The 22,592-nt window shown below is 37.3% G+C and overlaps 1 protein-coding gene across 1 annotated transcript in view; it reads left to right on the top strand.

Moving 5' to 3' along the window:
* Positions 1-2,548, top strand: part of LOC108248126 (replication protein A 32 kDa subunit) — a 28,229-nt gene extending 25,681 nt beyond the window's left edge. Inside the window, exons 8-9 of the mRNA XM_017436656.3 lie at positions 1,122-1,219; positions 1,433-2,548. Of these exons, the coding sequence (XP_017292145.3) occupies positions 1,122-1,219; positions 1,433-1,514 (180 nt within the window). The 3' untranslated portion in view covers positions 1,515-2,548. The remainder of the gene's footprint in view (positions 1-1,121; positions 1,220-1,432) is intronic.
* The last annotated feature ends 20,044 nt before the right edge of the window (positions 2,549-22,592 follow it).

Below are 22,592 nucleotides of genomic sequence, written 5' to 3'. Positions count from 1 at the left end.
ACATCTCAGATGCAGGCGGTTGAAATAAGTTTTCTCCACAGGCTGTCTGGGCCCTTTTTTAGAGATGGATGTGAAGAATGGTGACCCAGGATAGACCGGGAGTAGAGCCACTGCTCTTTAACATTGAGAAGAATCAATTAAGGTGGTTTGGGCATCTGGTAAGGATGCCTTCCTAGGGAGGTGTTCTGGGCATGGGCAACTGGGAGGAGACCCTGGGGAAGATCCAGGACACACTGGAGTCTGTCTTTTGGCTGCCCTAGCAATGCCTTGGAATCCTCCCAGAAGAGCTGGAAGAAATGGCTGTGAAAAGAGATGTCTGAGCCTCTCTGCTCAAGTTGCTGCCCCTGTGCTACGACTCCAGAACAAACAGAAGATGGATGGATTGACAATGATCAGAATGATGACTTAAAAAAAAAAGTCTTACGTTTTTAAGAAAAGCGTTTTAAATCAAATCACCCCTTCAGCATCCATGGTGATGTGGAAAAACATCAATTTTCTGCCAGTTATCTATGGTTGGGCCACAAAGCCAACTGGTCCAGGAGGGAAACCAAAACATTCCCCCCACTTCCAGCGAGAGACTCCAGCTTTCTGAGCTCCTCACCTTCTTTAAGACTGATCCCAGGCCTGTAAGATGGGCTGGGCTTTTATCCAGAATCCAATTCTTTTGTTCATAATTCACACCTCATGACAATAAGTGAGGGTTGGAACATAGACAAACCTGTAATTAAGAAGTTTTGTCTTTTTGGCTCAGCTCCTTTTTCACCACAACAGACCAAAGAAATGCTCTCATTACTGCAGGCGAGGCCTTGATCTGTCCATCCATGTTCCACTCCCTCCTACCATTGCTCGTGAAAAAAGCTTAAAGATATCTGAACAACTCCGCTTCAGGTAGAGACTTCTTCCCAGTCTGTATAAAACACTGGTTAGTAATTAAAACAATAATTTGGTCACTATCAAAACACTTGAACGGGGTTGTCTTACTCACTGAGGAAGAAAAGTATCTGAAACATATCTCCTTGTATTGTTTTAAGGCTTTTACTGTTTTAAACTTCAGAGTATATAAAATGTCTGCAAAATAATCAGTATGAATGTAAAATGATTTTTTTTCCCCCTACTATGAGGTGCTGAATGTAATCCAGAAGTTTTCTGCTCATGAATATGGCATTAGTTTCCAGGACCTGAGAACTAAGCTGAATTATCTGAGTTTCTTGGACATCAGGTACCTGCTCCTAACTCTCAATTAAATCACTATGACGTTTTATTTTTTAATTCACTGTATATTTGACTTTACACCTTCACAATGAGAAATTAGGGGTTTAAATTTAAAATGGAAATGATTAAGGAATCACAGTTTGTCAGCATAACTTGTCAGAAGTAATTTTATGGTTATAATCTGTTAATACTAATATAAAATGTACCTCTACCTCCCCAGAACTACTTTGGCGTTTCTTATAAATGAAGGTTTCATCTTTCCTACAATTGATGAACAACATTTCAAGTCACCACAGCAGTAGTTTGGTATGGATGGCGAGGAAACGAAAGTCAGAACAACTATAATGTTAGGGCATTAAAGTGTGAAATATTTTGTTTAATTTGTTTGTGAAAGCTGGTGGTTTTAGTTTTGGTTGAAACTGGGGCAGTGGTGGGGGGGTGAACTTTTGTTTCTGTTTAGGCTTTCTGTTAAAATATTATGTGTGTGTACTGATCTTGTGGATATCCTGGAGCTCTGCTCACTAATTCTGCAAATAAAGTGCAAAGTTGAAAATGTTTATGTGACTCACCCTAAAAACTGCTTCTGTAGAGCTGTGTCCAGTTTGTTCATTTCCCGGCATTTAGCATGAGCCAAATCCAATTAATTTGCTCGAAATTGTTTATATTTTTCTTTCTCTTTGTGTGAGGACTCTGTTTAGTGATGGCAGTTCCAGCTCTTTGTCAATGTGTCAGATCATGTGGCTTAATTCTGCAAAACAGACTGAACTGCTCAGAGAAACGATGCTTAATCTCAGACTTCACAGGCTTCACTTAGCAGGTTAAACTTTAAAGTTCAACACAGTATTAGAACAAGACCTGATTTGTGTTTGGACTGTTTTTGTCCTCATGAGTTTTCTGAATCATCAAAAATAATAGCTTCATCTACATGTCTGCTAGATCTCATCCCAACGAAGCTGTTCAAAGTGATATTTCTCCTAATTAATATTCCCATTTTGGATATGATCAATTTGTCTCTGACTGGTTATGTACCACAGATCTTTAAGGTTGCTGTAATTAAACCTTTACTAAAAAAACCCAATTATGATTCAGGAGTTCTGACCAATTAAAGCCCTATATCCTATACTCCCCATTCCTCTCAAAAATTCTTGAGAAAATAGTTGCAAATAAATTGTGTAAACATCTGAACAGAAATAATCTAAGGAATTTCAGCCAGGGTTTAGAGCTCATCATAGCACAGAAACAGCACTGGTGAAAGTTAGTAATGATATCCTCCTGGCCTCAGACAGTGGACTTGTGTTCATACTTGTCTTGTAGGATCTCAGTGCTGCATTTGATACAGATGATTACAATATTCTATTACAGAGGCTTGAATGTAATATTGGTATTACAGGAACAGCTCTAAAATGGTTTAAATCATATTTATTTGATTTGATTCCAGTTTAATGTTAATAATGAATCTTCATACTCCAAAGTTTGCCATGGAGTTCCTCATGGTTCAGTGCTTGGACAAGTTGTTAGACAGCATGGGATAAATTTGGTGATACTCTGTTATATTTGTAGCCCTGTGGTAAACTGAGGTTACTGAAATGTTCTCATGCATATTAAGGTTAACAGAAATCTTATATAGTTGAAGATATGACACAAATATATTAAAAGTAAACATTTATTTGCTTTTGCATAACATTTGTGACAGCTATAGATTTCATATTGTTGCCATTTCTGAAAGTAATACAATAACTTTTCTTTACCTTTAATATTTAAATATTAGTAAAGCTAGTTATTAATTTGGTTACTTAGTAAATAAAACATTATTGTATTGTATTATTGTATGGTTAAGAGCATTATTGTATTTAAATATTGCAAGAGGAAGAAGTATGGTTAGAGTGACGTAAGCTACTCTGTGTACTTTATTTTCTTTGTAATTTGACTAGTCACTTAGTCTGTCCTGTGGGTTAGTGGGGATTGGTTGTGAGGTATGGGGAAGGGTAGATGGAAAACCGGACAGAATGGGGAGGAAGAGATTCGGGAGAAGTTGGAGGAACTTGGGGAGCGGACGGGAAGAGAGAGAAAAGATAGATGAGAGGGGTGTCGTTGGACAAGAGTCCAACAAGAGTCAAGGAGAGGAGAAACACGAGACATGGCAGTGGACTGAAGCGAAGCTAGCTGACTGGCAGATTTCAACACACTCAATGTTTTGAAACAGGCCTGCAACAATGTGTGGTTCCCCACCCTCCCCCCTCAAAAAAAAAAGTCTTGTGAGTACAGAAACTGACTGGGTTACACATGTTTATTTATTAGTAGTTGTGTATAAGTGGACATGCCAATTAGGCCTTTGCTCAACAGAAAGACTGGTGCTATTAAGTTTATTTTGTTCAGCCTTGTTTATAGAGGTACTTGTTCTTTACAGTTATCACAGGTCTTCCGACTGTAAATTTGACAGTGGTTCCGAGGACTAAATTTTTGGTTTTGTTTTGTTTTTGTTCCGAAACTAGTTTAACAAAACTAGGCTGAATTATTGTCTAAAATTTAAATGCCTCTCTTGGTCATGCTAATAATAAACTAGGTCTGTCTTTTCTTAAGATACACCTCTGTGGAATCTACCCAAGCACCATCTATTCTGGTTTCCTTGCCCATAGAGTGGTTAAAGGTGCTACATATTTATCTATAAAACCGGATGAATCCAATCAATTACTTAGATTAAAAACATGTCTTAAAGACATAAAAAAACTGAAAGACTTAATTTTCTGCTTTTAAACTCAGACATGACAGAGGTTGTGGTCTTTGGACCTGAGCATCTTAGGAACAAACTTTGCAGCCTTTTTACTTTTGCTGGATGGCATTAATTTGACCTCCAGTTCTATTGTAAAGAACCTTGGTGGTATTGTTGATCAGGATATGTCTTTTAACCCCCACATTAAAAATGTTACCAGGTCTGCTTTCTTTTATCTATGTAATGTCACAGAAATTTTAAACATTTTGTCTCCAAAATGATGCAGAAAACCTGGTCTATGCATTTATCAAGTCCAGGCTGGACTATTATAATTCTTTATAATTCTTTGTAATTCTTTAAGTCTTCCGTTGATCCAAAATGCTGCTGCCAGAGTTCTGATGAGAGTTAGGAGGAGAGATCATATTTCTCCAGTTTTAGCTTTTCTTTATTGGCTCCCTGTCAAATTCAGAATAGAATTTAAAGTCTTACTCCTAACAAACAAAGCTCTCAACAACCAAGCTCCATCTTATATTAAAGATCTTATTGTTCCATATTTCCCTAACAGAGCACTTCTCTCTCAGACTGCGGGTTTATTTGTGGTTCCTAGAGTTTCTAAAAGTCGAACAGGAGGCAGAGCTTTCAGTTCTCAGGTTCCTCTCTTGTGGAACCAAGTTTGATTTCATTTTCTCACTCTGCTGCTGTCTTACCTGCTCTACTGTAATTATTTCTATCATTAACATGAGTTTCTTTGTCTTTCTTTCAGTAGAAACTACACCTGGATTAGTCATTCTGTTTGTCTGTGTGTATCTTGTCCTATAAAACCAGTGCCAGTCAGAGCAGATGGCCACTCGTTCTGAATCTGGTTCTGCTGGAGGTTTTTTCCTTTCCACTGTTGTCAATGTGCTGCTCAGGATGGGAGACTGTGACGAAGTAAAGATTTAACGCAATCTGCTGGCTTCCTTAGATAATTTTTACTAATTGGCTTTTTGTAATGTATGTGAATGTTTTTGTACAGTTCCCTGAGATGACGACTGTTGGGACTTGGTGCTATATAAATAAACTGAATTGAATTTGAACAAGACTGAAGTATGGCGTATTTGTAACATTTCATCTGAATGCACCTGAAACAATGTCCTTTGGGCACATGAGACCAAAAGTACAATGTACAAGTAAAATGTTTTCTAAAGCTGCACAAAATAAGGAAAAACTTGCAAAGTGTGATATTATTCAATATTGCAATATCAATTGAGATAAACTCATATTTTCTTTACTTTCTCTTGTCATTATCATCTAAACCATATTCGGGCATCAAGGCCAGAGAGTTCTTGGAATTGACCAAATGTATTAGCTGGCAGAACATGAATGCAAGGTACTTGAAATATGATATCTATGATTTTTCTTTTTTTGTAATACTTTGCAGTGTTGTTCACTGATATCACAGTGATATATATATATATATATATATATATATATATATATATATATATATATTGTGCAGCCCTAATGTTTACCCATTAAGCACAGGGCCATGTTTGAAGAAAACTAAATGGAATATCAGAGCAAACACCAGATGCCAAGTGTTGAACAATGATGTTTGAGGGGCTGATGATTTGGGCTTGTTTTGCAGCTGCAGGACCTGGGGTCTCATTTTTAAAACTAGTGTACGCAAAAAATGGGGCCTGAAACTTGCGTACTTTACTTTCCACACTAAGTTTGTGATCTATAAAACTCAAACAGGAAAATTTGCAATCCCTCACACATACTCTGAGGCATGTGTACCACATGTGCTTGTTTTGGAGAGAGGAAGCTGGTGACACATATGGTGAAGTGGGGAATTGAAGCCACACTGCATCATGATTCCTCTCAGATATTTAATTTCACTCCAGAATCAAACTTTAATCTTAGATCAACTTTATCATAAGCTTTCAAAACAGCAGTATTATTTATGCTTCTTCTGGTGAGCCATAAAGACCTTTAACTTATAATAAAAGTTCATGCAACATTTCTGAGTTTTCTCCCTGGCACATTCCTCTCCCTGGATGATCACCAGTGTGATGTGTACCACAGATTAACACACAAGGAGACAGTAGCTCCCCCTCAGGTGTTGGCTCCTAACCTCCTTTCCAAACCCCCAGAAGCACACTTTTATACCGCTCACACCTGTGCACGCCCGATCAGTTTTTTGGCAGACCATCACTTTTCAGTATAACATCTGTCATCCTTCTTTTAAAAGTTGTCTTGGTCGGGTACGCCCTTACCCCCACCTGTGGCTGACATGCTCTGGTCGTGGCAGGTTAGTCGCTTTTTTGCCTCCACCCTAAAATCAGACCACTTTTTCTTCACCTCAGCCCCGGTCCTCTCTGTCCCACTCACTAAATTAATAATGTTAACCACATGTTGCCTCTCACAACGCTTCCTTTTATTTGTTACATCACTACTGTGTCTCCCAAAAATGATATTTTTTTCTGTTCTCCACCTCAATCACCAACACATCAATTTCTGCTTCTGTGAAATTTTGTTTCTTTGCTCTTTCCTCTGAGGTTGTAATTGGTAACCATGAAATAACCTTGACCAGCTGGCTCATTTAAGTACACCTTCACATTCATGAGGTGCTTTGCATTGACCATTTATGGTTGAATGCGGGCGTGTGGAGAACCTGAGGCGGGACCTTGTGCGCAACAGGTGGGATTTATAAAGAGAAATTTTTTGCTGGTGTGTGTACACATGGTTTTATAAATCAAGACCCTGCACGAACACACACACAAAAGCATAAAAGTTAAACCTTAGTGTTAAACCATAGTTTATAATATCAAGATAATGAAATGGCTGAAATAAAGATTAATATAAGTAACTGTTGAAAAATAAAATGAACATCAAAATAAACTGTTTTGAGAGTAAGAAAATCTCACCAAAACTCAACCTGAATGTTTTCCAAAGGGGTAATCTAATAGTGATCAAATCACTTGTCTGCTTCTCGTCAGCAGCTCCTGCGAGGGCAGACTTCATGTGGGGTCCATTTAGGAACATGTGAAGAAAATTCTTGATTTAAAGCCTGCAAGAAAACCTGTGGTACTGCTTGAGTTAGCTGCAAGTTAAACTGATTTTGGACACTGAGACACATTTATCAGATTTAGTTTCCTGTATCACCCACATTCCACTGTCTGTTTGTCAGTAAAATAGCACATGGACCATTAGAGAGAATTTACTGAAAATTTCAGATTGTAATCATTGGATGTACAAATCTGATTAACTTTTGGAGTTAACCTTAGCACAAAACTGCTAGAATTGAGACATTATTCCAGTTGTTGAGCTGTGAGTTGGTGTGGCAGTAGCTGAGAGTCACTCACAACCTTTACTCTAAGAGCTAACCGATCACACCTGATCAGTTTTTGAAACATTTGAAACTATTTGTCAACTCTTTGTTAGCCAAATATCTCTCCCACTGGATGGATTTTAATGAAACTTTGAGAAGCTGATTAGCTGTACATCTACAACAGATTCACTTTTGAACAAAAATGACTATCCTTAGAGGAGTTTTTCATGAACCACAGGACTAATTTGAATGAAACTTTGACAGTAATCATTGGAATAGCGTTTATAAAATGTCTTCTTTGGAATCAACTCTATTCAAAATGGACTCCACAGCTAATCAACTTTAGTAAACAACAAAATGGCTTCAACTTTGTCAATTTTACAGATATTGAGCTCAGATTTTGTGTGGTAGTAGCTGAGACAAATTTACAACACATTTTATGAGTGCTTTGCTTAAAACTTTGGCATTAAGTGTTGGTCTCAACCCTGTTTGTTAGCAAAATTACTGGTGCTGACTGCAGCCCAATAACCATCAGATGGCATCTGCGAGAGAAGGGCTTCAGAAACAAAAAACATCTTCAAAGACCATGTCTTCTTCAACGCCACAAAATTGCCCGTTTGGACTTTGCAAGGGTGCACCAAACGTGGGACATTGAAAGGTGGAAGAAAGTTGTCTTCTCTGATGAGAAAAAATTTAACCTTGATGGTCCTGATGGCTTCCAACGTTACTGGCATGACAAGGAGATCCCACCTGAGATGTTTTCTACACGGCACAGTGGTGGGGGCGCCATCATGATTTGGGGTGCGTTTTCCTTCAATGGAACAATGGAGCTTCAGGTTGTGCAGGGGCGTCAAACAACAGCTGGCTATGTGGAGATGTTGCAGCGGGCATCCCTCATGACTGAGGGCCCTCGTCTGCGTGGTAATGATTGGGTTTTTCAACAGCTCACAATGCCCGCCTGACAAAGGAGTTCTTCCAAGAGAATAACATCACTCTTTTGGACCATCCTGCATGTTCCCCGGATCTAAACCCAATTGAGAACATTTGGGGATGGATGGCAAGGGAAGTTTACAAAAATGGACATCAGTTCCAGACAGTGGATGCCCTTCGTGAAGCCATCTTCAACACTTGGAGCAACGTTCCCACTAGCCTCCTGGAAACACTGGCATCAAACATGCCTAAACGATTGTTTGAAGTCATCAACAAGAACGGTGGAGCTACTCATTACTGAGTCCTTTTTTTTGACCCTTTGATTTTTGTTTTGGGGGGTTTTCAGGTTTTTTTGAGCTATGGTCTTAAACTTTTGATCAGCTGAAAAAATCATGTTTGAGTGTAAATGCAGTTTTCAATTAATTCCCTGCTCAAAAGTTTTTGTCTCTTTTGCTGATTTTTTCCTTTAACATTGTGAAGCTCTACTTAGAACCTTCTTAAGATCCAATAGTGCAAAATGCAAATTCTTGCAGTTTTTTAACTGGTCTTAAGATTTTGATCAGGAGTGTACAGTGAATTACAAAAATCCAGGCAAGATGTACCAAGACTTTTTGTTTCATTAGTATCCTTGCTGTCATGGGTGCAGCAAACAGTGACGAGGACAGTGATAGTGTTCAAATCCTAAATTGTACAAATCTATCCTGTTTTGATTTTTTTGTTTCATTGGCTTCCATGCATGTTTGCATAGCTAGCCCAAAGCAGAAGCAAACTAAGCATCTGCTTAGAGCACCTGAATATTTACATAAAACTAATTGATAGACAATTTAATCTAAATTATTTGTAATCGCAATGATAATAGATGCTAAATTAGTCATTTCTACTGCGTGTGTCTGAACTGAGATACATTTTATGCCACTGTTGTGTACAAATGCAGTCTAATGAATGCTTTTTGAAATTTAGTTCCCTTTTTCTATGAATTTTGAACTGAATGAGTTATATTTTCAGTTGATGAATGGCACATTGTGGCAACAATGGAGCAGTTAGTATTTAACCAGCAGCACTGGTGAGTTTGGACTTTTTGAGCATTTAAAAGGTAGTTATGAAAAAGCCAGAGCACAATCAGATGGAAAAAACCCATTTGTTTGAGTATGTGTCCATAGGGCCTAAAGAAAACCATTCGAATGTCAGCTTCGTCAGCCTACAATTAGACATCCTGAGGAGATAAGGTATATTAAAGAAACTACAAAGTAGTCCTTAAAATGGACATTATTGATCTTAAGTATTTCTAATAAGCTACACTCTTCTGGTAGCCTAACACTGAGCAAAACAAGGATTGTTTCTGTCGAGTTTTGACTGTTTGGAAACTCTGAGTTGACCCCTTTGCTACCAGTTCTTATCGCCTTTGAGTTAAACAGTATGATATACTTTCTATTCAATCCAAGATATCTTTAAAAATACAGTCAGTGATCTGAGAATGTTGTTAAATGTTCTGATATGTTTGTGCACTTGATTTTTGCATTTATGTATTTAAAAATAGATGGAAAAGACCATTTAAGCTATGCTAACAGGTAGCTCAGCTAAAGTAGTTGTTTCAGCATACAGATTATTTAATTTAATGTACTTAACCAACTTTAGTTATTTGTATTGCACATTAAGGTGTTTTAAATGATTTAGTCATTAAAATGTTAAATTTAATTGTTTATCTTGAATGTGAAACTTAAAAAGCACAAGTAATTTACTAGTTTCTTGGTAAATCAGCAGTTGTCACTGTGGTGTGGTAAAATGCATTTGTCATGAAAAATGATCACCGTTTTGTTGGAGTTACTTATTAACCTTAGATAATAGTTTAGGAATAGTTTAGGAATGCTTGTTGTTTCTTTGACCTGACTGAACCTGGAAGATGCTGTGATGGAGAGCCCAGCTCAGGCGACCTGCAGACGGCTGAACGCTGATGCTGACAGTCTGACTGTTTACACATTACTGAGCAGCCATTTCTTATTCCTTGGACACCCGATAAGAAGCTGAATACACTCTTTACTCTACCTGGGTAGGGGTAAGGACACAAACAAAAACTCCTCAATAAAAAGGGGAATTGAGTGAATAGTTTCCACACAAAGAAAAATGCTCATTTGCCTTTTATTATTTTATATATTTTGATTATCAAAGAAGTTTCAGTTTGTTTTATTGTACACAGACTGTTGCTGTTAATGTGTAGTTTGTTGCTGTTTGTTAGTAATAAATTATCATCTGTTTAACCTAATATTCCAGTAAGTTAGTTATGGCATACTGCCCTACAATAAGAAACCTATTGTTTGGAGTAGAAGCACTACATACATACAATACTTAGAGTAATTTACAGAAAATTGTTAACAAAATTATAAATGTTCACTTTGAATGTATGAAATTAGCTCAGAATGTTTTAGTGATGAACTATGAACAGAAACCCAGTTTTAACCCTTGAGCTGAACTTTTAACTGGGTCTTCTAAAGTGTGAACTTGCACAACACTGTTTCATGCACATTGTAATCATTTGTTCTTAGATTTCAAAAGTAGAGTTTGAAACAGTTTTGTATTTCATAATATTATATTAATTGAAGTGGGTATTTTTGTTATTATTGTTCTCTTCATATTGGGATTAAACAGGAAAACATTCTAATATATAAACAATTTAGAAATTTGATTCTCATTGTATTCAAACTAGTTGTGATAAATGTACAATTAAAAGCCTAGCATTTCTTGAAGGAACCATGTCACCTGCCACCTTCCATGTCAAAATGTAAGGCAAAAAATATCTTATGTTTAGAAAAGATAGAGTTATGGCAGATTTAATCAAACCTTAAACAATATTATGTGCAATTTTGTGTAATATCGCATGATCTTATGCAATGTGTTGGTGCTCAGACTATGTGTTGTGGAAGACTCTCAGCTTCTACCGCATTAAATTTGAGCTCAGTTTCTGTAAATTTGACGGAGTCATAGCCATCCATGTTTGTGTTTGTTAAGATTGGTTAGTTGTGGTGGTGGTTTTAAATCCAGCTGAGTCCAAAAGGTTATCTGTTGTAGATGTGCATCCAATGATTACAAATAAAGACAAATAAACACAGACTAATGCTAATATGCAGACATACAGGCAAGTTTAAAAAAAAAATCATAATAGAAATAAAAAGAACATGATTGTGATTACATTCAGTCCCAGAAATAGTTCATGTACAAACTGGTCTTTGATCATGTTTTCATGTTTCTCCTCCAGAACACACTGGACTGCCCTGATATTATCCTACCTGGAACCAAAGAACACTAGTACGTCCCTCACTGCACCAACAGGGTTAGGTACTGTGTGGAGATATCTCAGTGCCAACAGGTGCTGAAGCTTTGTGAGGAAGAAGAGCTCAAAGGCCTGCTGGGATTTCCTGAAGAAAAGACTGAGCTATCTGTGCAAAAAAACTGGGACTACATCTTCTCCCTTAACACGTCAACATAAGCAACTCAGAAATTCAAATGTATTTGCAGAACAACTGTAAGACTGACAGCTGAAGATTATTAATAATTTATTTCTGCTTTTATTATGCAAAGTAGGATGCTTTTAAGGCACGCTGAATATTTATACCCATTATGATTTACAGCACTTTGCAAAACAACAACAGTAACAAAAAACAAAAGATATTTTGACCTGTTAAAATATCAGTTCTTACATTTCTGAATCAAAAACATGATGGGACGGTGTTCTGAGCATAAGAGATGTTAGGTTTGAACCACACATATTGTTTGTCCCAATGATTAACAGGGTAGGGAAGTCCCAACAGGTTCACAAGTATCAGATTTTAGCACTGATTAAGGTATTTTCATTGGTCAGTATCAGAGTAGCTGCCACACTCCGTTCCTGGTCTTTGTGGTTCACCTACTATCTTAACAAACCACTGGACAGACACAATCAGTGGGCTGGCAACAGCAACAAGCCACTGAATCAGAAGCTAATGCTAACAATGCCTTTTATTGGCCTTCCCTCCACTCATGTGATGTGTCAGCTGGAGGTGAGCAGGTGAATGAATTTATTACTCTACATGACCAACCCACCGCTGTTGTGGAGAAGATAAGTTTCCATCAGTTTCAAAGAAAAATAATCTTGATTGGTGACATCCCTTTTTAAACAACAGCTTTTTTTACTGCCACTTTTTCATGAAGCCCAGCTCTGTGCAGCTCCTAGTGGTCCTAACATATTTTTATTTTATAATTAAAGCCCTAGCATTGGTGGTAAATGAGTAAGAAGGGTGTCTTTACTTTACAGCTGTTTAAACTCTTGGGGCATGACATCAAAATTCTTGATCAATCACAAACTGAACTTTATCTTTAGGGGAATCAATAATATTTGGGTTGCTTTTATTTTATCACCCTTTATTATCTATCAGATCTCAACAAATGAGGGCTGAACTCATTCATTGTAGGGAGCTTTCATCATCCATATTACAAATAAAGAGACCAAATTTGCCTTTTTATTACATTTACATTTTATTACAAATTCTTTTATGAATCAAAACAAAATCAACAAGCCAACAAATCAACACAAACTAAAAATAACACTGATAATTTGGGAACAATATTCTGAGTTTTGACTTCAAATAATTACTCTAAATTATCTGAACTTGAGTGAAACAGTTTTATTCTCTAAATAGTTATTTAATAAGAATAACTATCTGGAGTCAGAATTAACCTTCATGATCTAAGCAGAGACTTTGATTATAAATTATCAAATATATAAGAATATTTTGAACAGGATATTTGAAATCAGGATCTGAGTTTTAGGGTTTACATACACAATAATTAGGACATTTTGATAAGTCTTTCACTTTGGAGGAGGAAAGACTTATGGGATGGAAGCTGTGTGGTCAGCTTTCTGAGGGACTCCAGAGAGGTTAATCAGACCTCAGCAGAACCACGAAGAGGAGAAAGGTTGAGGCCTAAAGTCCACTGATGGTCAGAGGGGTCAGCGTTGTATCCAAGGTCAACAAAGGTCGTGGTGATGGTCTGAAACTCTTCAGCCAGTGGAGTCAGGACTTATAGGGACACAGCATCTATGACTGATTTTTTAACTGGACTTAACTTTTAACATTACAAATAGTTCTTGTTACCTTTAGCTTTTCAACCACTGGACTTTGCAAAACAAATCTCAACAAAATGTATGTTTTAAACTGAGGTAAAGCAAAAAATGTCAAAGGGAAAAAAGGAGTGTGGGGACCAAGACAAAGACAAAGCAGACACTTCAGGAGCCAAGGTCCCTCTGGTTGTATCAAAAGGGACAAGATGTCAAGTTACTGTCAGCCTGACAAGGTCACAGTTTCTTAGTTTAAACATTTTATATATTGATTATGTTCCAATGTGAATAAAATATAGGCTTACAAGATTGGCAAATCATTGTATTCTGTTTATATTTACATTTTACACTATGTCCCAGTTTTTTCAGAACTGTGGTTCTATTTTTAATACTAAGCATAAAAGTTTTCTCATCCATCCATCCATCCATTGTCTTCCGCTTATCCAGGGTCGGGTCGCAGGGGCAGCAGCCTAAGCAGGGAGACCCAGATTTCCCTCTCCCCAGCCACTTGGGCCAGATCCTCCGGGGGAATCCCAAGGCGTTCCTGGGTCTTCCTCTGGGCCTCCTCCCGGTGGGATGTGCCCAGAACACCTCACCAGGGAGGCGTCCAGGAGGCATCCTCACCAGATGCCCGAGCCACCTCAACTGGCTCCTCTCAACGTGGAGGAGCAGCGGCTCTACTCTGAGTCCCTCCCGGATGACCGAGCTTCTCACCCGATCTCTAAGGGAGAGCCCAGACACCCTGCGGAGGAAACTCATTTCAGCCGCTTGTATTCGCGATCTCGTTCTTTCGGTCACTACCCAAAGCTCGTGACCATAGATGAGGGTAGGAACGTAGATCGACCGGTAAATCGAGAGTTTTGCTTTTTGACTCAGCTCTAAAAGTTTTCTTTTCGATAAATCCTATTGTTAGGGTTGGCTTGGGTTTCCTGAGCTATCCCTTAGTTATGGTGCTATAAGGTTAGATTACTGAAGACAAATTGACCACTTTTCCTCCCTCTGCTGCTGTCTGTACTCTCTCTATTCTCCATGTTTGTATTTGTAATTATTTCTATTATTTTACTTTGTGTTTCTTCCTATGGAAATTATACCTGTAGCAGCCATTCTGTGTTTGTCTGTCTCTTTTCTGTTCTCTCAAACCCCAGCCATTTACTCTGAGCCTGGTTCTGGTTCTGCTAGAGGTTTCTTCCTGACCAAAGGGAGTCATTCCTTTCCATTGTTGCCAACATGCTGCTCTGGGTGGGGGATATGCCAATGTGAAGATTTGATATGATCTGCTGACTTCCTTTGATAAACCTTTGCTAATTGGCATTTATAATATACTACATATAAATGTGTTGATATACAATAGGAATGAATTGACTGAAAATAGATTTGAATCTGGATTTGGTTTAACTAAATTTGGACTTATTTTTGTTTTATATAAAAATGATCGCTTATGGCATTTTTTTTTTTTTTTTTTACCATAATAGTTACAAAAAATGCAATTAGATGATGAGTCCATACCCAAACTTTGATGGACCGGTACCATCTGAGGTGACAAATGCTCATACTTTTTTTTGGCAAGGGGTACATCCCTAGATATGGGAAACAGGTAATGGCATTGCACAAATTGGCAGTATTCTTTGTTTAGGTACATGGTTTATAACCCTACGCCTGATTTGCCACTTTCTAAAATACAGACACATTTACATGGACATCCATGTATAACTAGTTGCCATGGGCTTAATATCACCGTAAGGACAAAAAGAAAGGAGTCAAACCCAGGTGAGAGTTTTCTCTTTCACATGAGCTAGACATTTTTAAGATACAACTAATACTTTTTCTGCTTTGCATGAGCTGTTGCTCGCTATATACTTTAGCAAGAGTTCATATCAGAAAAACTACCTTAACATTAAGAAAAGACAACTATCCAAAATGCTTTCCCAGCATAATATCTGATTGTTTATGCTATAAAATAGATTTGCATAAAGCCACCTTTTGTTTTTGTGTTATTTCTTATAACAATCCCACAATGAAGAAATGTCTAAATGCTCTACCCAGTGAAAGCTAGTTTAAGGTCTGACTGAAAGTACACACAGAACCTAAAGAGTTCTGAAGTCCTAAAAGCTATAAGAAATAAGTATAGTCACTGTCATATTTATTAAGGGAGAAACTATTGTCTAAAGAGTCATCATTAGCTCATCTCAGTGCTCAATGTGAAATACGTTTTACAATGAAGAGAAAATGAAGCTGAGGTTCTACTGAGGTTCATTTGAACCTATTGCAGAAAATCAGCTTAATGACACTTTTCTTAAACAGTGTCATTAAACGAACGAAGAGCAATTGACCACAACATTTTTTCAATATGTTATTGACGGTATATGTCAGACTACTATGATAATAAACGTATTAATCTCTGTATCAGCATAATTCTTAGAAATTTTTCAAGGGGATTTGTTGATAAAAAACTCCTTTTCTATGCTGACTAAATTTATTTTTCACTGTTAAATATTTTATTAATAAGCTGTTTTCTCACATCACCAAAACACAGCAGACTAATATGTAACTTGTAGTGACTAGCACACACTGTTCTTCTCAAAGCTTTAACACATGGTATGCTGTACATTTCACTCACTAATAGAGATAAACATTAAAACTATTTTATGAACACTTATAACATAAGACACAGCCAATAAAGGCTCATGTATCTGTCAATCTCGTTATAAAACTAAAACTATCAAAATGTCACTATAAGAACCTTTTCTTCAATGAAGTGGCCTCTGTGAGCTAACGATGACATCTACATTAGCCAATTTGATGCCTTTACAAACATGGTGCATTACAAGTTTAAAAGTTACACTGCACATGTTACAGTTTTCAATCACAATGTCTTATCCAGTCTCACAGTACTCCATGTCTGGGATGACTAGTTTTCAGTCTTGCAGTTTGCACATATCAGTGCACTTCAGTCCATTTTCCAAACACACACACTTTGGCCTTTCACATTTCCATGAGCAGTTGCATCAGATGGTACTTTAAATTAGTGACTTTCAAAGCTGATGCCTTGGGTGCATACAGGAGACAACTCAATGCCTCAAGTCTGTCCATCAAGTCTGATGTGAGGTCCCATTCTTGACCTAGTTCTGTAAACACTTTGTGAGCATCTTTGCTGCTTGAGAGAAGTTTTAATGCATCTGACTTGCCTTTGCCTGCAAAAGCACTCACAGTATCACAGCCTGTGTGTGCATGCATACCAGGAAGAGCCCTGCAGACTTCTTTACTAGCTGTTGCTGCAATTCAGTATCAATGAATCTCACATGGCATTTGCTTCTAGATTTTTGGAACAGTTTAGCTCCGATCACATCACAGTTTGCCAAACATGATGAACACATCTGTATCTTCTGATGCAATGGCAGCTGCCTCAAAGCCCCATCTAGCAGCATGGGCAGCATGGAGGAGCAAACGGCCATCTGTCTCTTCCTGCTTACACTGAAGTTCTGGCATCTCTTCACTCCCTTCTTGTGTGATCTTGTAGCATCTATCACCAACTGTTTCAAAGAGTACTTTGTTCTTGAGCCTCTCACAATACCAATTCTCTCCTTCTTCCATTCACTCCCAATGAATGTGATGAGAGTGATTTTGTTGTTCATCTGACTCGAATATTTCCTCCGCTGCCGCTCTAAATGTGAAGATCTAATGCTTTGTAAGTGATGGCCTGGATCTTTCACTGTTCTTGATTGAGATGTTCTTGTATGTGTCAAATACAAGATCAAGTGTTTATGTTTAAAACATGTTTAAAACATTTGCTTCCACCTATCCAAATGTAGCTTCATCTCCCTCATTTCCTATTATCACATATATGATGATAAAACATGGACAGCTTCCACATCTGTACTGCTATCATGTATTTTCCATTTCTATGTTTGCAGATCTTCCTAAAAATAACAGAGAGCATTCATAACCCCAGATGGTACCGGCCACCCCCTCCAGCTCATTGTCTAAATTAAAACAGTAGAAATATTATTATTTTGTAGATCAGAAACCAAAACATCTGGCAACCAGAATTCTGTGTAAGTCCTTTAGTTAGAACCAATCTGAAATCCATTAAAGCCAACAAACGTTGCCATAATGGGGGTATGTTTGCAGCTCCATGCATGTTCTCAGTAACTTGTTAAAGAATTTATTAATGTTCTGCCAAAGCAACTGTATACTTTAATGTTTTAGTTTAAATTATTTCTTTATATTTATCATAAATGGATTTGATTGTGTAAAAATATTGATTCTTGAAATGTTAACATTTGTCTGTCATCTCTTTGTGTTTGTGTATATATGTCTCCTTACTGTCTTCTTGATGTGATCTGTGTCCTGTCAACAGCTGATTTACTTAGAAAAATAGGAAGACAGTGTCATAAGCCTGGAAAGGAACACCTGTAATAAACTGTGACAAGGCTGCGAACTGCAGGTGAACAGACTTCAAAAAAACTCAAATAAATAAATAAAAGCTGGTATTTGTGACAGAAGAATCAGAGCTCTTTTTCTTCTGTTTTCTATTTTTAAACCTGTTTTTTTTTGTCACAGCCAGCACCATCGTCAGGTACTTACAAACCACTTGGAGTAAAAGGACTATAATTGATATGACTTATTAGAATTCATCCATGCTTGATATTTGTGTAATAAAATGTAATCTATAGCTCACAGTCGGCCGTGTGTGAAATGATGAAGAGGAGGATTAGCAAGTCCCTGGAGAAACCTCCCACTGAGTCGACATTACTTTAATCTATTCACTTCAGTTTGAAAGCTGCCAATGGTTCCATCTACAGCACAAAAAAGCCCCTGAGACTGCTAATTAAGTGATTTTTTCTTTCTCTCAGCAAACTGATCTTGATAGCACATGCTAAATGTGTCACTTTCTTCCCATGTTGATGAAGATATCCTCTGAAGAGCCTGAGCACCTATCTCCTCCTTCCTGCTGAATGTTTCTTGATTTGTGACAGTTTTTGCGTTTGAAAATGCTCCACTCATTTTTTTTTTTTTTTTGCTGCTGTACCAATTTACTGTTTTTTTTATACCTTTTGTTGAACTCTCCCTCCCATAACAGCCATCAATTATTGCCCGTCAAAGCATAAAGAAGCATGTTTGTGCCAAGCGAGGCTCCAGACAACCATCAGCCAACTTTACATGCTGTTGTTCTTCCACCAGAGGGCAACATGTGTACTGAAATCCACAAACATCCCCTCAGTGTTTCCGTGCTTCCTTCTCACCCCAACCTTCCATGCAAATACAAATACATTCTTTGTTTACACGTGTTTCTTACTTCTGCAACACCACACACCACTTTCTGAGTTGTTTTTAATTTTTTATATTTACGGTAAATAGATGTTATGTTTTTAGGGGAAGAAACTCACTTTGCTGTCAGCTGCCAGAACCCTCAAATACAAAACTTAAGGCTGTAATGTTTCTCTCTAATTCAAAATGTAGAAAGAAAACTAAAAATATTGGACGCCTAGCTTTTTTAAAGAAATGTCACTGCTTGTCATGCCAAACTTTTAGACTGAGACAATTTTGTGTTGAGAACTGTGTTACAGCCATTTTGGTTAAATCTTAAAAGTAACTGTTTACAATCTCATGTGATATTTCGATTTCTCAAGTGATCTATTAGTGTTTGGAGTATGTGTTGTGAATCACTCTCAGCTACTACCACACCAAGTTTTAGCTCAATATTTGTAAAAATTGACTGAGTCTTAGCCATTTTTGTGAAGGCAATTGTTTATTAGTTGTGGCAGCCATCTTGAACTGGGTTGACTCCAAAAATGAGTCAATTGTAGCTGTACAACCAATAATTATTTTAAAGGTTTAATTGAAATCCAACCAGTGAGATATTTTGCTAACAGACAAGCAAGATTAACTTTAACAGTTAGTGCAAAGATTTTAAGCAGAGATACAGTTCAGCATATTGTGCTCAAAGTATGAGTTGGGATGCTCTACACCAATGTTATCTCAGTATGTGTAAAATTAGATAGCTTATTGAATTCAGTTGAGCCTAAAAAGCTGATCCATTGTAGATGTACAGCCAATAATTACTTTCTGAGCATTTCATTAAATTCAGTTAAGTCATTTGTGAGATATTTTGCTAACAGCACAGACAAATGAACACTTGCACAAACATTATCCCACTGCCTTTGGCTTTTGGTGATCACACATACAGACCTAATACTGTAATGTTCACAACAGGTTCCTCTTTAATAAACAGAAGAATGTAGAAGGAAACATAAAAACATGCTTTATTCTGTGCTGTTTATGCTTTAGATTAAATATTTAATTTTAATAACTATTAGAGATTACTGTGTGGGTAAATGTGGCAAACAAGAAACGTTTCCTGCCTTTAGGGGTCTCTCCAGCTCTGTGCAGGCCCTGCTGTCTATCCAGGACAAATAAACGGCACCTCGTTAATCAAATCTGCATGAGTGCACTCAGGTTGCCATGGCAATAATTATCAGAGCTGCCTAATTAACTTTCTCAATTGCTTAATGATATACGACCCTGTGAACTTTGTCTGGGTTTTTTTTCTCTCTAATCCAAGTTGTTGTGTTTTTATTTTTCCATTGTCCCTCCCCAGTGTTAACCCGTGACCACTTGCACGAGAGAAAACAGCACTGAAATTAAATTCTGCATCGCATCACTTCCTGTCGGCCCACGCCTGTTCCCTTCCCGGAGGTGGAAGCAGCCAGCTCATGAATGCTGAGGCGTGTAGCCGGCAAGCGTCCAGCCAGTTTACGGTGTGTGTGACTCGCATGCTTTGTCTTTAGCTGTGACCTCGGGTGACGGCTGACTGAAGGCTGGGAGCAGCGTTCCTGTCGTTCCTGATCAGCCAGGCGGAACTCTCTGAGACATGGGGAAGACAAAGGAGGGAGAGAACCTGGTGACACCCACCCTGCCATCTTCTGTCACAGCCATCCTCTCCCACTGTCTGCAGGCTTTCTGTGCAGCCTCCTGTCAGCCCGATGACCTTTAACCCCATCCAGTCCGAGTTGTTCTGTTCACTTTTCATACCTCTGACTGCGACTGACTAGGACCACTTTTAAGTCCAGGACGTAAAAGAGCTCACTTCTTTCCTTACCTTACTTAAGAATACTTTCTTGTTGAACTTTTACTTAAAGTACATAAAAAAACAGCAGACACATTAAAAAAAAAACTCAGCAATATAGTGCTTTTCCATTTCATTGTAGAGTCCTATAAAATCTTTCGCACCGCCCCAGTTTTCATTTAGATTTTTACATATTACATATTGGTGGATTAACAAAATTTCAATAATTAAATGGGAAAAAGTTCGAAATTTCATGAATACTGATCAATTTTAAACAAAATACAACAAAAAGTTTCAGTTCCACAGAACCTCCAATGCTTTGGAAAGTGCTTAAAAATCTGTAAAGCCTAAATCATTCAATTAACATCTGTTTTTTGTAAAATACAAGTTTCTTTGTTTGTTTGCTTTTTCTATAAGAGCAAAAAAACAGTTCTTTCCTTTATGCTTCACATATGAACCTAAAATTCACTCTAAATTTCAGTTATTACAGTAAATATAGTGTAAAACTCTTGGGTCAAAACTGTGCTGTCTAACTGTAGTGTGGTACTTCACACTGGTATCTGTTGGTATCTGTATTTTTGTGTCTCGAGCAGAGAACATGCTCACAAAGTGAAATATGGCAAAAAATATTTTTAACAATAATTACTTTTTTTTTTGTCTAAATTGAAACTCAGCTTTGATTGTTGTGTTTAAATACAGCCTGTTACCCTGTTGTTTACTGTCTTCTTCTGATATGACATTATTCCATTTTCAGTCAACATTAACAAGAAGTTTTTGCAATTATCTTGAACCAGCAGATTCTAAACCTGTTCTTCATAAACATTAGTACTAAGTTTCTTCTCTTAGTGACAACTGCCGTTATTGACTAAATGATCGATTCATTAACTGAAACCTAATAATAATTGAAAACAGGTTTTTATTTTTACCAAAACCTCACAGTACAGACAACAGAGTTCGGTAAAGGCAACATCAGCCACAGGAGATCCACTTTAATCTAGTGGAGGCCATATAATTGTCTTTTGAGGATGGCCACAAGAACAAAGATGTAGTGGAAGATCCTATCTAAAGTACTCCACACCAAAGCAAAGCAGGAATGGTAGGTCCAGAGAAACACACCTGCCTGTTTGTTCAGATCAGCTGTGTAGAAAAACTTATGATTCCTGGTGAGCTACAGCAGCATAAAGAGTGGGGCGTGAGCATATGGAAAACCATTAGCGATATAATTTGAGCATTTTGAAATGCATTCTGGCATCAAATAAACCCCAATAAAAATGTCCCCAGAATTTTTATAAACACAAGAAACGTATAAACAGCACACTAAGACTCAACGAGTTGAAAAGTTCAGTATGAGTTTTTAAAAATTATTTTAATTCTAACTTGTATTTTGCATGAAAAATAGGTCATATTAATTGAAACAAACTCGTTTAAAATTAAAAAAAAATATTTCAGTTTTTTAAACACTTTGCTTGATGAACTGAAAAAAGTAATTTAATAAAAATACTGATTAAACTTTTTGTTTGAGACATGTATCATAGGACACAGTTTACAGTTCAAACTGGGTAAATGACTTTTTTTTTTGAAAATTACCAGTTGACATAACCTACCTTAAAGTTACAAAACAACAACAAAAAACAGTTCATATGTGAAGCACTTATTTTACAAAAAGGAAGGACTAACTTTTAGTCTCCTTATGAATAAGAGTGTTTTGTTTGTAGAAGGATGTTAGAGATGTAGCTGCCAGGAAAAAGATAAAGAAGAAGACAAAGAGGAGTTATATGGATGTAGTTAGAGAGGACATGGACGTAGTTGGAGCGAGGACAGAGGACGCAGAATACAAAGTTAGATGGAGGAAGTTGAGTGGTTGTGGCGATCCCTGAAAAGGGAACAGCTGAAAGAAAACGAAGAATAAATCTATCTTGTATTTACAATTTAACATAGTAAACCTATCAAATGTTTAAACTCAGAAATTGTACTATTTTTGCAACAAAAAAAGGCAATTTTGAACTTTATGGCAGCAACACAAAAAAGTTGGGACAAGGGCAACAAAAGGCTTTAAAAGTAAGAGGTACAAATAAGGAACAGCTGGAGGAGCATTTTGCATCTAATAAGGTTACTTGGCAACAAATCAGTATGAAAACTGGGTATAAAAAGCAGGCAGAACCATGGTTAGAGCTGCCACCTCACAGCAAGGAGGTTGCAAGTTTGCAAAAGTCACTATTGGATTCAATTCAGTTCAATTCAATTCAATTTATTTATATATCACTGAGTCACA

Source organism: Kryptolebias marmoratus, linkage group LG5, assembly GCF_001649575.2.
Source record: "Kryptolebias marmoratus isolate JLee-2015 linkage group LG5, ASM164957v2, whole genome shotgun sequence".
Lineage (NCBI taxonomy): Eukaryota > Metazoa > Chordata > Actinopteri > Cyprinodontiformes > Rivulidae > Kryptolebias > Kryptolebias marmoratus.
Note: the sequence above shows the minus strand (reverse complement) of the source record. Positions and strands in the feature narration are given on the sequence as shown.